This window comes from Aquila chrysaetos, chromosome 11 (assembly GCF_900496995.4).
Source record: "Aquila chrysaetos chrysaetos chromosome 11, bAquChr1.4, whole genome shotgun sequence".
Classification (NCBI taxonomy): Eukaryota; Metazoa; Chordata; class Aves; order Accipitriformes; family Accipitridae; genus Aquila; species Aquila chrysaetos.
Window position 1 is genome coordinate 17,480,296 of NC_044014.1, and position 15,021 is coordinate 17,495,316.

Below are 15,021 nucleotides of genomic sequence, written 5' to 3' on the forward strand. Positions count from 1 at the left end.
TGACATGAAATTGATAATCACTGGCCTACAACCCATCTTCTCTTCCTGAAGTTGACTGGAAAAGTACTGTCTGCCATATGCACCAACCCCATAGTGGTAATATTATAGAAAAGAGCTAAGAATGACTAGGACTGGTGTGTAGCGCAGGCTCTCAAGAAGTCCTCCCTGTCACGTGCTCTGAGCCCTTTTCCTTGGTCATGGTGAATTTCCTGACAGCTTCTCACTCTTTGCCAGCAGAATGGCAGTTATTTGCTTACATCTTCCCTTGGAGATGGCTAATCATCATGATGAATGGAGCCTTGTGCCTTTTAAGCAGTTTGGGGGGCGTGGGGGAACATGGGTAGGGAGGCGGGTTGTTTTAGACTAGCAAGGTCTTCCATTCCCTTAAAGATCATATTGATCCCATTTACTTAATTTTTACATTTGTGCATCTGTCTATAACAAGCTTTACAATTGTGTTTGTAAATATTTCAAGTCCAAGCCACAGAGCAAGGATAATATATGAAACTGTAGAAATATATAGTTGGAGCTGCTTCATGGGAAGGAAAAGGAAAAATTTAAGTAAATGAGTTATTAATACTGGAAGACCTATCACTATAGGGACATCTGGAATATTTTTGTGTCCCTGAGAATGATTAGTTGTCTAGTTAGTGTATCCTTATTATTTCTGCCAGATACATCTTTAATAAAGATGAAGCAAGTGTTGCACTGCTCTTGTGCATTTCCTTACCATGGGCAGTTAGTTGAATTTTTTGCATTATTTTTTAAGTGAGCTTGGCAAAGTAGAACTGAACAGCTGAGAACATGATCTAGACTTCTTTGTTTTCAGATAGCCAGTTTAAATCCCAGTGGATCTATTTACATTCTTTTTTTTTTTTGAAGCACTATGACCTCACTTCAGTTTTCAGTAAAAAAAGGTAACTATTTTTCTGTTATTAAGCAAGTTAAAGCCTGAATCACTGAGGATGTTCTACTTTTTTTTTTTTTTTTTTTGCTCCTTAATGTTCAGGTGTAAGTCTATAGCAGAAAATAGCACGAGAAACTTAACCTACTATTGGTTTGTGTAAAAATGAATAAATAAAAATTTTAAAAGAAAAGTTTTCAGGACTGTCACTCTCAAAAATTTCCATCTACACAAAAATTCCTATTTCTAATCCTATAGGGCTGTTTAATCCTGTGTAAACATGCTAGCCAGAGAAAAATGGGCTTGCATAATCTCTCTTACTTGAAGGAGTGATTCTTGACTGAAAAACAGATTTTCACAAGTAAGGAGTTTTCCTAAGCATCTAAATAGATTTTTTTTTTTTTTTTATTTTTTTTTCTGTTTCAGCAGGCAGTCTTTTTTACTTTGAGATTTTACAAACTACTCAGCAATTTAGTTTGATTCAAAAGGATTAACTATCTTCTGAGTTCTTGGCAATTGTTTTCCCTATTTAACAGGCATACAACAAAAATGAAGCAAGATTTATGGCGCTAACAGTCTGCTTTGGAATTTGCTTATGAAATTAATGCATGCTATTATACATTGCTACTATATGCATTAATGCATAAGAACTTGGCTAACCCAACAACCATACAGGAGGCTGGGGGGAAAATAGTCATGAGGTATCTCTGTAGAAAATTATATTGTGTTCGTGCCTAGTACATTCCACTGGAGGAAGATTACTATTGATACAAAGTGTAATTTGTTCAGTTTAGCAATTAGTAAAGAATTTATTTGGAGAGCAACAGAATGCACATTCCAATAGCTGAAAGATGCATACTACTCTGAGGATAAGTTAGCTAATCTTCCTTGTGTTATCTAAAACTAGTGTGAAAACTTAATGGCTGGACAAAAACGAGACTCTAATCTTACTCTGTCTCAGTAATGCAGAAATAACATATGTGATCTGGACTGCATATGAGGCCAGGTGGACAAACTAGAATAAAATAATTATTTGCAGACAACAGAAGCTTGGTATCTTACATAAATAGCCTTCCTAGTTTGTGAGATTCCTCTGTGTCCAAGTTACAAGGAATACAATTATAAACTGTCATCTTCAATTATGAAGTCACATTCAGTTTATATTCCATTTTCTTCAGAGATGATGATGAACGGAAGATTAAATACTCTTGTACAGCATAGAAATGTTTTGAATGCATTGCAAAAGAAAAGTTAATCTTCACAAAAAAGCATGTATGTGCAGATATGTATATTCTCTGTTGTACTGTTTATATAAAAAAGTCTTGTTATACTAGAATATTTGGGTATATAATCTTTAAAATATTTTTAATAACATTGTATTAAATGTTCTTTCATATTTTTTATTAAAATGCTTTTTAAGTGTCTAGTTACTAAAATTCAACAGAGGATACTTCAAACTATCAGTTACTTTTTGGTCTTGTGACTACTTGTATTTCTTTCACTACCATAGCATCAACAACTTTAATCTTTATGCTGGCATTAATACAACAATGACTTTGTGAAACCCAGCTTCTTCCAAATGTGTTTAAAATAAAAACTTACAGAATCATGATGCTCTAATTGCAGCAATCTTGAACATTTAACCTGAGCAACAAAAACCTTCCTAAAATCCTGCTGTTTTTCAAACTCCATCAGTCATGACAATTTCTGAAATACACTATTAGCCATTACAAGTTTTAACTGGTCAATATAAATATATATATATATATAAAAGAAAGACAGGGAAAAATATGAAACTGAAATTTATTTTTCTGCTATTGCAGCAGTCAGGAGATGATGATTCTTAGCTGTAAGACAATCAGTTATCAACATGTAGGTGATAAGCAGCTCTACCCAGCTTCTTTCTGCTGTCTGATTCATCAAACCAAACACTACAAATCAACTGTGAAACTGTATATCATGATTTTAATCTCCATACCAGCAGCTGACAAAGACCAGTTCATATCTCATTTTGAACAATATGGATTGATAGGGGTAGGATTTAACATTTGTAAGTCCTTGTGTATTGTTGGATGTATATACTTGGATGTAGCCAACAGCTGTATTTGTACAGCAAAGTGTTTTCAGCTAGTTTTATTTGGTAATATGAATGTTTATACATGTTATACTTGGAGTACCTGTTACTTAGAAAATAAATGTGGTCGTTAATTATTGGCATTTATGAACTGTTAACACTGTTAATGTGTAAACAATAAATAAGAGCTGTGCAGATTTCAAGGGAATGCTGCACCGTCTGAACCAAAATGCTGAGAAAATAAAATAGTCTCAGTGTGAAAATTAACATGAGTTTTCTGCCAAAGTAGAAGCTCAAAAAAGTTAATTATTCTAGTTGCCAACTTCTCACTATAAAACCTAGTGGAGAAAATGCATGTCCCATATCCAGTGCAGGAGGACTACAAAGGCCAAAGGAAGGCTTGTAAGTGGCTGTTTTGAGCAGGAAGGTGGTTTGAGTCACTGGAGGAAAGTTCTGCCTCTCTTGCAAGGTAGAGCTGTTTGTCTCTACCCTATCCTTCCTTGTTTAAATCATCTGTTAACTAGTTTTATTTCAGAAACCAGTTCCTTGATTAACTGTAGTCTAGTTATTGTCTGGCAAGGATTATATCAACCTACTTTTTGCCCCAGGTCTCTGACAGATTTTTAAAAAGTCAGCCATAAAGTGGAGCTGATTCTACAGCTTTGCAGTAAAGAGTGCTAAGGCAGTATTTAGGAGTTGCTATTTCAAAGAGTGAATGTTTAAAGATAGTTGGACATTTGAGCTTGACTACATTTGTCCTGACTTAATGGCACTACCTTTTCATAGGGATAGGTCTGCTTACTCAGCTCAAGTCTAGTCTGCAACTGGAACAGAGTACTGAATGAGAGTCTAACCACACAAAAATTACAGTTTTGGAGACATACATCCCATTAATACACTTATCTCTCCAATGAAAATATTCATATGGTTCAAATGTTTCTTTATTTACCTTCTAAAACTAAATGCACTTAAATTTATTTAGGTTTTTTTATTTTTGTATACCTGTAAGTAGGTTTGAGAACATGCAGGTACTGCGAAACTCTGACTGCCAGAACATGTAATTATATTTATGACAGAATTAAATATTTTGCCATAAAAATAATTAACTTTTCTATTCTTCTACTGGAACCTGTTGGATATTGTCTGCACCTTAGGTTGTGATTTAATAAGATGCAAAAAGTAAAACATTTGTTACATGATGAACAATATTAACAATAGGATTAATCAAGCTATTATGATTCAAAAAAATGGTAATATGTACTCTTATGTTTAGAAGGAATGTGAAATATTTATGGATCAAGGTGACACTTGCAAATGTCATAAAAATAATTAATGCTTTACTGCGTAGGTGCTTATCAGATGGTTCATTGCCATTCTTAAGGTCAGCAAAGGTTAATCTGCATTTAGAAAAGTTAGTCCTTAGGTAAGCAAGTATATGTCCCCTGCCTCACATCACCTCTAATCCAGGATTTTGCACCCTCATACAGAGTGCATCCAGGCAAACCAAACCAAGTCCTTGCAGCAGAGCAAGAAGGGAAGGCAGCTACCAGGGCTGCCATTTCTCCAGGGGGATGTCCAAGTCTGCCCTCACAATGAGAAGAGCTTTTTTTCTGTAGTCTGATAAACTGGCTTCAGTTCTCTTGCAGCCCCAAGCCGTCACCCTTAGCCTTTGCCCTTTTCCTCTTTGCCTGCACTAGGTTTCAGTTATCCCCAGATCTTATAAGCTACTTGTAGGAGTCTCCACCAAACTTGGGTGCACCCAAGCTGTGACTAGGACATTTCTAGCAAAGGTTTTGCATATTCTGGCCACAGTTTCCCCTTTCCTGTTCCTTTTTTCCTTTCCCTTCTGCCAATATTCTGCATCCTGTGGTGGAGCCACCCTTCAGCATGTGAAAAACTTATGCTTCAAGGACAGATTGGAATTTGCAATTTTCCTAAATAAGCAAAGTCACTCTATCATTACTTTGTTGCCTAGACTAAGGGTTGTTCTATAGAAAAGTGTCCTGACAAATTAAATGTACTTCAGAGGGAGTAGAACAATTGAATGTATAGCTTCATCAGAAACATTTATATTCTAGACCTACCTAAAATGGAAGATGTTGTGGCATAGACTGGGAATTTGCTACTGACTTCATTGCTACTCACCTGAAGTTATTTAGGGGACAAACCACTTCTGTCCATCAGATTCCAAAAGTCAAAAAATGGCCACTCTTTCTGATTCCCTTTCTGTGTTCGTAGTCTCTTACTCGAGTTGGTTTCACTTTAATTGCTAAAACAAAAACAAACCTTTAAGTAAAAGCAAGCAGTTTCCAGTTCAGAATCTGGATAATAGCTTTTCTATGCTTTCACTGTTCCCTATGTGATGCCTATGTAGCGGTAAATCTTTTAAAAATCCACAGGGCTCTTGTGACTCTTGCTGCTAATGAACTGTGTTGTTAAACCTTTTGAGCTTTTTTGAAAAACAGTGACAGGTTTTTCTCAAACTCAAATTAATTTCTAGTAAGTCCATCCCATTAAAGCTAACCTATTTACCAATCTGTTGTTTGATATGTTAGCTCTGAGCTATGTGTTTTCTGATCATTCTGCTTGTGGGAGTTCTGTCTGCTGCATTCAGTGAACTTACTCCATTTAAAATGCTGTTTCATGTAACTGGGTCACTGGTAGTTAGCTTAGGACCCAAGTGCAAAAGCCACCACTTTTATAAAACACAACACACATCGTGTTTGTTGTTTCATAATAAATCAGAAGCTGAACCCAAAGTGGATGGCCCATTTTCATTGGTTGGTAAAATAATGAAACCTTTGATATGCAAACAATTATAAATGTTTACATTAAATTTGATAGCATTGTGAGAAGCCAATATACTTTCATTTCTATCCATTGCTTAAGTTATATAATTCTGTAGAAATTTAGTTTATTTTTTCAATTATGTAAAATGCATAGATATAAAATATGTTAAGCTGAACTTCAAAACTGATATGTCCTTTATTTATAGAGCAGCTCTCCTGTCTGCCTTCTGACCTGGTTGTATAATATAATTTAATTATACTTGTTTGGAAACCATCGCTTTCAGTCATTCAGTTCTTGCTGCAAATACAGGTCAGCTGCTTAACAGAGCATTTCTGGGGTCTGCATTGATTTCAGAACTCATCACTTCCAATTCTGGATGACTCCTGAGTGTAACTTTTAAAAACGCTCTTGAAAACAACCAGATAAGTGCAATTATAACTAAAGGCACTTTTATATAAACAGATTCAGAAAAACTTCAGTGTGGTCTCATCATACACGTACCAGCTCCAGTTCTTAAGTTGTAGAACTGGGCATAACTAATGCTTTTCTGGGGACAGGTGATGCCTGCTGTAACTTGGCTGTAAGCACAGGCGCAAAAGGTATTTTTTCATGGTTAATATCATACTCTTGTCTGTTTGGATGTTCTTTTTTTTATACAAAATAATTATCTTCTAAAACTTTAGTTTCCTACTAGAACCTTGCATTTACCATTCTGATCAGAATCCTTTTTCTCTTTAAATAGGAACTAGAACAATTGCTAATGATGGAGACAAAAAATTACAGAAAGACCATAAAGTTTTACCAGAAATTATTGCAGAAAGAAAGAAGAAGCAAAGGTAATATTACAGTAACTTGCCAGTAATGAAATGGATGTATAATACTTTTAAGGATTTTTTTTCTGTAAATCAGAATCACTGATGTTCTTATGCTGTCTGTTTTAAATGTAAAGGTCCTGAAACTAAATCTATGTTGTCCAAATTGAGAGGACAGCTACAGGAGATGAAATCAAAAGTGCAGTTTCTTGAACTGGTGAAAAAATACATGCAGGCAAGTCAGACTTTATTTTGCTTGTGTTTCATAGAATAGAATCATAGAATGGTTTGGGTTGGAAGGCACCTTAAAGATCATCTAGTTCTAACCCCCCTGCCATGGACAGGGGAACCTTCCACTAGACCAGGTTGCTCAAAGCCCCATCCAACCTGGCCTTGAACACTTCCACAAATGGGGCAGCCACAATCTCTCTGGGCAACCTGTTCCAGTGCCTCACTACCCTTACAGTAAAGAAATTTTTCCTAATATCTAATCTAAATCTACCCTCTTTCAGTTTAAAACCATTTCCCGTCATCCTATCACTACAGTCCCTGTTAAAGAGTCCCTCCCCTTCTTTCCTGTAGGCCCCCTTTATGTACTGGAAGGCAGCTATAAGGTCTTCCTGGAGCCTTCTCTTCTCCAGGCTGAAGAACCTCAACTCTCTCAGCCTGTCCTCATAGGGGAGGTGTTCCAGCCCCCGATCATCTTCATGGCCCTTTCATTTGTCATTTCATTACTGCATCAGTGTAGTTGGCTGCTCAAGTCAGTATATGAAAAGTGAAAAGTTTTGTGTCAAAGTGCTAAATTAAGTAGGATCTAAAAGAATTATTAAAATAAAGGTAATTGCTACCAGTATTGTTTAAAAAGTCAAAAAGCAGTTGTATGGATGCAATTTGGCTTTAAATTGAGTTGACTGCATTTTGTGTGGATTTTCCTCTTTATTTTCCTATGTTTTATTTTTTCACGGCTTTGCATCTTTAAGCAGATTATGTATGTAGAGCAGTGGGGTGTGGAATCCTGTGTACTGCCTACAATCATTCACAATGGGAGAACTGACACCGTGGATGTGGCACCTACAGATGAGCCGTCATTGCTTCTTTACTATAACACAGAGAAACACCAATGTAATAATCAAAATGGAATAAGAGTTCTCCAGGCTGGTACACCACTTGGGTTAATGGCTTATTTATATTCTAGGTATGGTATATTCTGCACATCCTTAATTGGGAGTGGATTGAGGCATAGTTGCTAATTCAGGAAAAAATAGTCTCCGTGATAAATCCTAGTTACTCAACATTGCATAAATTCTTCTCTCTTGTATCAAGTTTAATGTTATTTCTATGAACACTTATATACAGAAACAGGCATGGAAATGGCAAAAGACAGTCTGATAAGAAATAAGCCAAACTGCTAAGTTTGGATTTGATTAAAACTTGAAGCATTTGATAATAAATCAAAACCTAATAACTTTAAACTTTTTTATCCTTTACTTATTTGAGGTTTTGCTCTGATAGTTGCCATGGAATCAAGGCTTTATGTTACCGCCAGCAGTATAACAATTCTTCAGGACATATAATTTGATAATTCTTATTAATAGGGTCTGGATGTGAAAACGTATAGGTTCTGTTTTACAGATTATTGCCCCAGTTCTTGGGACTGATCCAGATGCAGGCTTATCTCAGGGCTTAAATGGGGACAAAGATGTCCTTTAACCTTCAGCTAGGGCGAGGACAGTGTTGTTTTAAGCTACCCGAGCCATAATAGTATGAAGGATGGAAACTGCCTGAGAGACTCCATCAGACTTGTACCACTGTAGAGGAAGCAACTTCCAGCTACTGCTCCCAGCTCATCCTGACTCTGAGACCCAGTTACTTGTCCTAAGTGCTGCTTTTCCTGGTAGTCAATATTTTGCACAAAGTCAACAAATTTTTTTGGAATCAGAGCTTCCATAGTCATCAAGCCCAAATTTTCATAGTTAGCCATAAGCCAGCAGGGAGATGTGACAATAAACCTGTGTTAAGACCTTGAGTGTGTGTGTGTGTATATAAAAAAATAAAACACACTCATTTTTAATGTGTGTATAATAAGCATATTCTGTTGTTAAAGCAACTACTGCTCTAATTAGAGGTACAGGAAATATTTTCTTGCTTGAAGTATCTACTTTTTATGCTGCTGTTATAATAAAAATCTTTTAAAACAACATAAAGTGAGACGATAGAAAAACAAAAATTAAATATGTTCTTCCATACTGTTTAGAATTTAACTTTTGATAATAATAGAAATGGCAGAGTGGTTCTTCACAAAATTGCAAGTAGAGAAACTTTTTTTAAAACAAAATATGTTTTCAGTGTTGGCAATCACAATATTTGACGTGTGAAAATAAAACAAAAAGGAATCAAAGTTTTATGTAGAGCTTGAGAATTTAAAATCCTTTTAATTCTTGATATTTTGAGGATTATTTTGCTGTTGCTGTACTCTAATGCAAGAAGAAATTGTGTTCTTGCTTGTCTGAAGTTTTTCTTGTGCTTTACAGAAATGCATTTTTAGAAGGTTACGTACAGCAGTTTCTCTACACATTTCGCTATTTCTGCACACAAGAAGAATTTTTGCAGTTTCTTCTTGATAGAATCAACAGCACTTTATCCAGGTACAGTAATTTCCTGTGAAAAATATTATAGAAGCACAGTTGACTTTTCCCCCCAATGGCAAATAGCTGTTTCTGAAAAGAACTGCTTAATTAAATTGAATATCGATGTTTGTTTTTGTAAGACTCTCTTGACAAGTGAGAGTGAAACTAGAGCAAGTGATGTATTTGACAATGTGCTTACTTCTTTTTTCTTCTGAATCTGAGTCTTACTTTTGCCGGTTGTTCAGTGATAGGTTGTAAGTACAACCACAGCTTTGCTTCCACATAGCCATGGATTCTAGAGACATGAAACGTAAGAATTTAAGATAGTACAGTTAATACCAAGTAATACTTCTGGTTTTTTCAACATTTATTTTTAAATTGGAATTGGATATAAATTTTGGTGAAATAAGTGCCTTTTTCTTCTCACCAGTGCAAGCCTGGATCCTTCCACATCACTTACCAAAATATGTAACCGCAGTTTCTACATCCTGCAGGCTTGGATTGAAGACTGCTACAGTGTAGACTTTGCAACAAATACTGATCTTTTGTGTACCCTAAAAGAATTTATTTCTTCCAAGGTAAGTCAGAATTTCAGTAGAAGCTTTAAGGAAAAAAAAAAAAAAAAATCAATTTAAGTCAGTTATGGTATATATAAGATTATTACAAAAACCTGTCCTAATTTCAATTAAAGCAAAGTAAAAGAAAAATAATGTATCTTTGACAGCTATGTTCAATATATCTGGTTTTGGACAGACAAGAATCTTACAACTATATTGTGTCTTGCTTATAATTTATGGGAAATTGAGTTCAATATTCTGTTAACCTGTTTTGCATTTACAGGTTGCTCCATTAAATGGCTATGGTGAGCGCTTGTTGTTATTGCTTGAGGATGTTTCTGCCAGGAAAAGTGGCAGTGCTCATCAGTACTCCAGCATGGACAGATGTGAAGAGGAGGGCGAAGAAGACAGAAAAACATTACATTCTCTATGTAAAAAGCTCTCAGAAGATGTTTCTAGAAAGGCATGTCTTTTCTTCAGACTGCAGTATATGGAGCATATTTCCATATATTACTTTCTGACAAAAACTAGAGTATCCAGTTTAGGGTCTACACCCTGATTTAGTAAAATTTATGTACCTGCATTTTAAATTTTCTTTTAAAAGTATCTAAGGCCTAAACAGTTATATAACTGTGGAAGTAAGCTTAAGCCTTAATTGTACCATCAGCTGTTTCAGTAATAATAGATCAGATAATCGAATTTTGAGAGGAGTTGAACTCTTCATCCTTGGTACTAGCACATGACTCATAGTTACTAGGAAACATTTTCCCCCTTGTCAAACATTAATACTTTTTATTAGGCATATATCTTTGTAAGTCTATAAATATAGGAAAACAACAGTAGGGGGTAAGGGGTTTCCTGCTGGAACTTCAAAGCTTGTAGCAAAAAACTTGTCTGAACTTTTGTCTGTATTTACTGGTTCATATAGTGTGCTGGTGAAAAGTAACCCCAGAAGCTGGAGCATACTGTAGGCTTTTCCTGAAAAAAGATCTCTCTACAGAGTGACCAAAGTGACATGTGGAAGTCAAATGTATCAATAATGCGCAAGCTGAATTTAGAATCAGCCTCTTGATAAAGGTGCAGAATTCCATAGAGTATAATGAGGATTCAACCGATAAAGGGCAAGCAGAACAGACAAACATGGACCTCTTTTATTGTCACTGCATCATAATGATACTGGAAGGTAGAAGAAGGGAAAAGAATAGAAAAACAAATATTTCTTTGGAAAGGGTTGTTTGATTCTAAGCAAAAATTGTACAAGAAATAGCAAGAGATAGTGAGATGTAAACCATAAAATATAAAACTTCAGAATATAAACTATTTTATGGCAGCAAGCTTGAATACACAGAAGTTTTGATTGTTGGTTGAGATATGGTAACCTCAGGCTCAGACCCATCAACCATGTGTATTATATTAGCTTAAAATAGCAGTGTTGAATAAACCAATTAGTGTCCAGGCTAACCTTGAAGATTAGCTGAAGAGTTTTGCATCCACAAAGGTGTTTCTCTAACAAAACATACCAGAAAGTTAAATCAAGGACAGACATAATTGTTTGCTTTAGAGAAGTTGTAGCTTTACATATTTTTTTTCTACAGAACTTTAACTGGAAACTTTGCAAAGGTATGGAACCAATTGCACAATATCAGAGAGAGCGACTGTACACTATGTCATCAGTTTTGCCAAAGCCATGCTATAACAGTTTTACAGAAGAATTCCCAGTCTCCTTTGCTAAAGCAGATGAAGTGGGACCATATCTCTTAATAGAATACAGTGCGCAACAGCTTTGTTGTCAGCTGACATTACTGCAACAGGTACAAAGGACTAAGTTAACTTGGAAGTACAAATAGTATCTTCTTACTTCATACTCAGCCTCCTTTCTCTACCATTTCCCAACCCTGTTTCAATCTTAGTTCATACCATTTCATAAGACTTTGAATTAAAATAATCTGTTTTTCTCTTGAAATCTCTACAGTAAAATTTAGAATGGCTAATTCTATTCTTAGGCTGTGATCCCTCTGATAAATTTGCTGAAGGTGGGGCAGGGAGGGGAAACCTCTGTCATTTTTATCCCCAAACGCTTTAGAACTGCTAGATCTAACAACAGATATATCTTGCTCTTTTTGTTTAGGAAGTATTTCATAAATGTCATCCAGTACACTTTCTAAATTCAAGAGCACTTGGTGTTAAAGATAAATGTGTTGCTGTCCAGAAGTAAGTTGGTTATTTTAACTGTCCTTCCATTCTGTTGATACACAATGACTTACTATGTTACACCTTTAATACATCCAGGAAGAGAGAAACGTTTTAAATACTTAATATCTTTTCAACAGACTAGCTAGTCTGTTTACATAAATTTTTGAATTTCAGGAGATTTTATACATGTGTATTTATATGTACCTATGTGTATATGTGTAGGTCACATTTGCAAGGTGATTTCTTCGAAATCTAAAGTGGGTCAGGCCAAAATATTTCTGAAGATTTGTGTTAGGGGGGCTGCTTCAGAGGTTTTATTTTTGTTGGAAAAAATTGTAATGGTTTCTGAAACAGGTTACTTGATAATGCCTGTGCATGTGTATATAAAATCTCAATGACCATTACAGAATCACAGAATAGATGAGGTTGGAAAAGACCTCTCAAGATCATGTAGTCCAACCCCCCTGCCTTGAGCAAGGTCAGCTAGAGCAGGTTGCCTGGGACCACGTGCAGTTGGATTCTGAATGTGGATGGAGACTCCACAGCCTCTCTGTGCAATATTCATTTTGTACTGTTAGGTAGATGAAGTATCAGTATTCACAGATGTCTAAAAATTTTCCTATAGTTATTAGAGTGGTTACCAACCCATTTAAATTACTTGCTCAATGGTAATTAATGGTTTTATCCAGCCACATAGACCTAATTATATTTGCTTGTGGTCTACTTTTTACATACTCAGCGGTTTGAACTAGCTTGTACTTAGTACTTGTTAATTGCACTACCTGTAGTAGACTTTTCTGTCTAAGGATAGGGAATGAACGCCTAAAGCAGCTCATCTTTTACAGACTGTTAAATAGCAGAGGCTAAATCAGCTGGTTTATACTGATTTGGGGTACAGGCATGGGGCACAAACCATGTGGTGCCACTAGGTATCAGGCTTGATTTCTTACATGGCTGCAGTTTTTAATGAGTTTGGATTTCTGGCTCTTATTTTGTGTCAGACTGGATGGTTTGTTTTAATCAGTGACAAGTGGTGAAGGTGTCTTTATGTACAGAAATGTGTACTGCGTATGCCTATCTTGTAATCACATATAATTATCTTGTAATTATAAGGAAGAAAAAGTAACATAGCTCACTATGTACTTTGTAAAAGATTATAAAATCAAGACTGCAAGCACTGCAAAATTATTTTAAATGGTTAGAAGTTGGCATCTTCACAATCAAGATTTTCTTTGAAAATCCAAAGTCAGCATGAATTATTTTTGCTTTTTTTTCCCATTCTCTCCATAGAGCTGTTTCCACTGAGGCAGTTTCACTTAAAGTCTGTAATCTGTTTCTGTCAAAGTGCATACAAGACCAGTATCTTCTACAATTATTAAGAAATGCAGACAGTATCAGCACCTGGGTTGCTGCTGAAATTGTAACATGTCACACATCTAAGGTTCGTCATTGTTTTATTGTATTATTAATTATGAAACGGTTCTTTATTTGTTATTGTATATGAGTTGCTGTGTAGCAAAGCTGCAAGAAATATTCTGAAATACACCTGTGAGTGGGCAGTTAACAATTTGGTTTGTTGTCACAAGGAGGGTCTTGGATGTTTTGTAGTAGCAGGTGTCAAAACCTAATAGAATGTAAGAAATGGGTTGCCTGAGGAGAATAGATGTCAGACTTTAACAAGGACACCTCAGTGACAGAAAAGAGAAAACTTTGTGTTGGAGGAAATGTTACTACACTCAACAATTTTGATAACAAAAACAAAAGGAAAATGCATCTCTCTCTCTTCCTTCTCATTTAATTTTATTATGTAGATATACAATATGTATTTAGTATATAGTATATATATTATAGTATATGAAATTTTTTATATATATGGTATATCTTAATATTTTTTTTTCAGCTGCAGGTGAGCTTGTTATCCAAATTTCTTCTTATTGCAAAATGCTGCTATGAACAAAGAAATTTTGCTACTGCAATGCAAATCCTAGCAGGCTTGGAAAATCTTATTGTACGACAGTTACCAGTAAGTTTGGGACTCTGTTCTGTAACTATTTTGCTTAACATAATCTTGTTCCAATATGGACATTAATGTGAAAAACAAAAATATATTTTGTTTTATTGTAAGGCCTGGAAAATTTTACCTGCAAAAGTAGCTGAAATAATGGAGGAACTCAAGGCTGTTGAGGTATAGTATAAAGTCTTTAATGTAAAAATACTTCTTTGGGGTTGGATAAGATGCAAGATCAGCTTAAATGGGTGCCTCTGCAAGATGAAAGCCATAATTATTACTTTGTGTTATGAAGGAGATTTTAATTTGATTTAAAACTGTTGACTCTTAATCTGAGTGTTTACATTAATTTTCATCTCAATATTTCTCAAAAATGTATCCTGTGTGACTAAAAATCAAGAAAGAAATTTCAAAGCAAGCTAGGACATTAGATACACTTTTTCTGATAATTTCTGCAGGAGCATTGTCGCTGCAATCTGTTTTGAAAAATCTTAAATGTTTATTTTATCACAGGCATTCTCTTACTGATATATCCAATTTTGAATCATAGAGTGAAGTTCTAAAATGTAATTCTGGCTGTGATTTAGAACAATTTAAAAATTGTGTATGAAGTATCTTTTGATTAAAGCTGCTTTCTTTATTTCTGTAATTTAAAATGTTTGCTACCAGATTAATTCATAGTGTTGTGTTCAACTTCAATGCCAAAAGTTAAAATTCACAACAAATAAATACATAGTGCTAAACATATGAAGTGGAGAACTTCTTGTAAAACCTGCCCCGATACTTAACGTGAGATTTATCTGTGTGCGTTTTTAAACTAGGTGTTTTTAAAAAGTGACAGCTTGTGCTTGATGGAAGGAGAAAGATTCAAAACACTTCCAACAATTCCATCAGCCCATGTTTTGGCTATGCACGTCCAACAACTTGAAACTGGAGGATTCACAATGACAAATGGAGCTCACAAGTGGACAAAACTTAGGTAATTATTTTAATTATGTGTGTATGTCACCTAACTTTTTAAAATAGAATATTGTCTAATGGTGTAATGAGAGCTAA

At 35.2% G+C, this 15,021-nt stretch overlaps 1 protein-coding gene across 5 annotated transcripts in view; it reads left to right on the forward strand.

The window, feature by feature from the left end:
* The window catches only part of KNDC1 (kinase non-catalytic C-lobe domain containing 1), a 68,716-nt gene that overhangs the window by 50,919 nt on the left and 2,776 nt on the right, over positions 1 to 15,021 (forward strand). For 2 of the 5 annotated variants that reach the window (XM_030030266.2, XM_030030269.2), the window contains 12 exons: positions 6,511 to 6,604; positions 6,718 to 6,815; positions 7,564 to 7,775; positions 9,112 to 9,225; positions 9,638 to 9,785; positions 10,048 to 10,227; positions 11,360 to 11,575; positions 11,893 to 11,975; positions 13,248 to 13,398; positions 13,858 to 13,980; positions 14,083 to 14,142; positions 14,787 to 14,944. In XM_030030266.2, coding sequence (XP_029886126.1) covers positions 6,511 to 6,604; positions 6,718 to 6,815; positions 7,564 to 7,775; positions 9,112 to 9,225; positions 9,638 to 9,785; positions 10,048 to 10,227; positions 11,360 to 11,575; positions 11,893 to 11,975; positions 13,248 to 13,398; positions 13,858 to 13,980; positions 14,083 to 14,142; positions 14,787 to 14,944 — 1,637 coding nt within the window. Of the gene's footprint in view, positions 1 to 6,510; positions 6,605 to 6,717; positions 6,816 to 7,563; positions 7,776 to 9,111; positions 9,226 to 9,637; positions 9,786 to 10,047; positions 10,228 to 11,359; positions 11,576 to 11,892; positions 11,976 to 13,247; positions 13,399 to 13,857; positions 13,981 to 14,082; positions 14,143 to 14,786; positions 14,945 to 15,021 lie in introns of those variants that run through there. The other 3 variants (XM_030030268.2, XM_030030267.2, XR_003925751.1) reach the window with 3 other exon arrangements.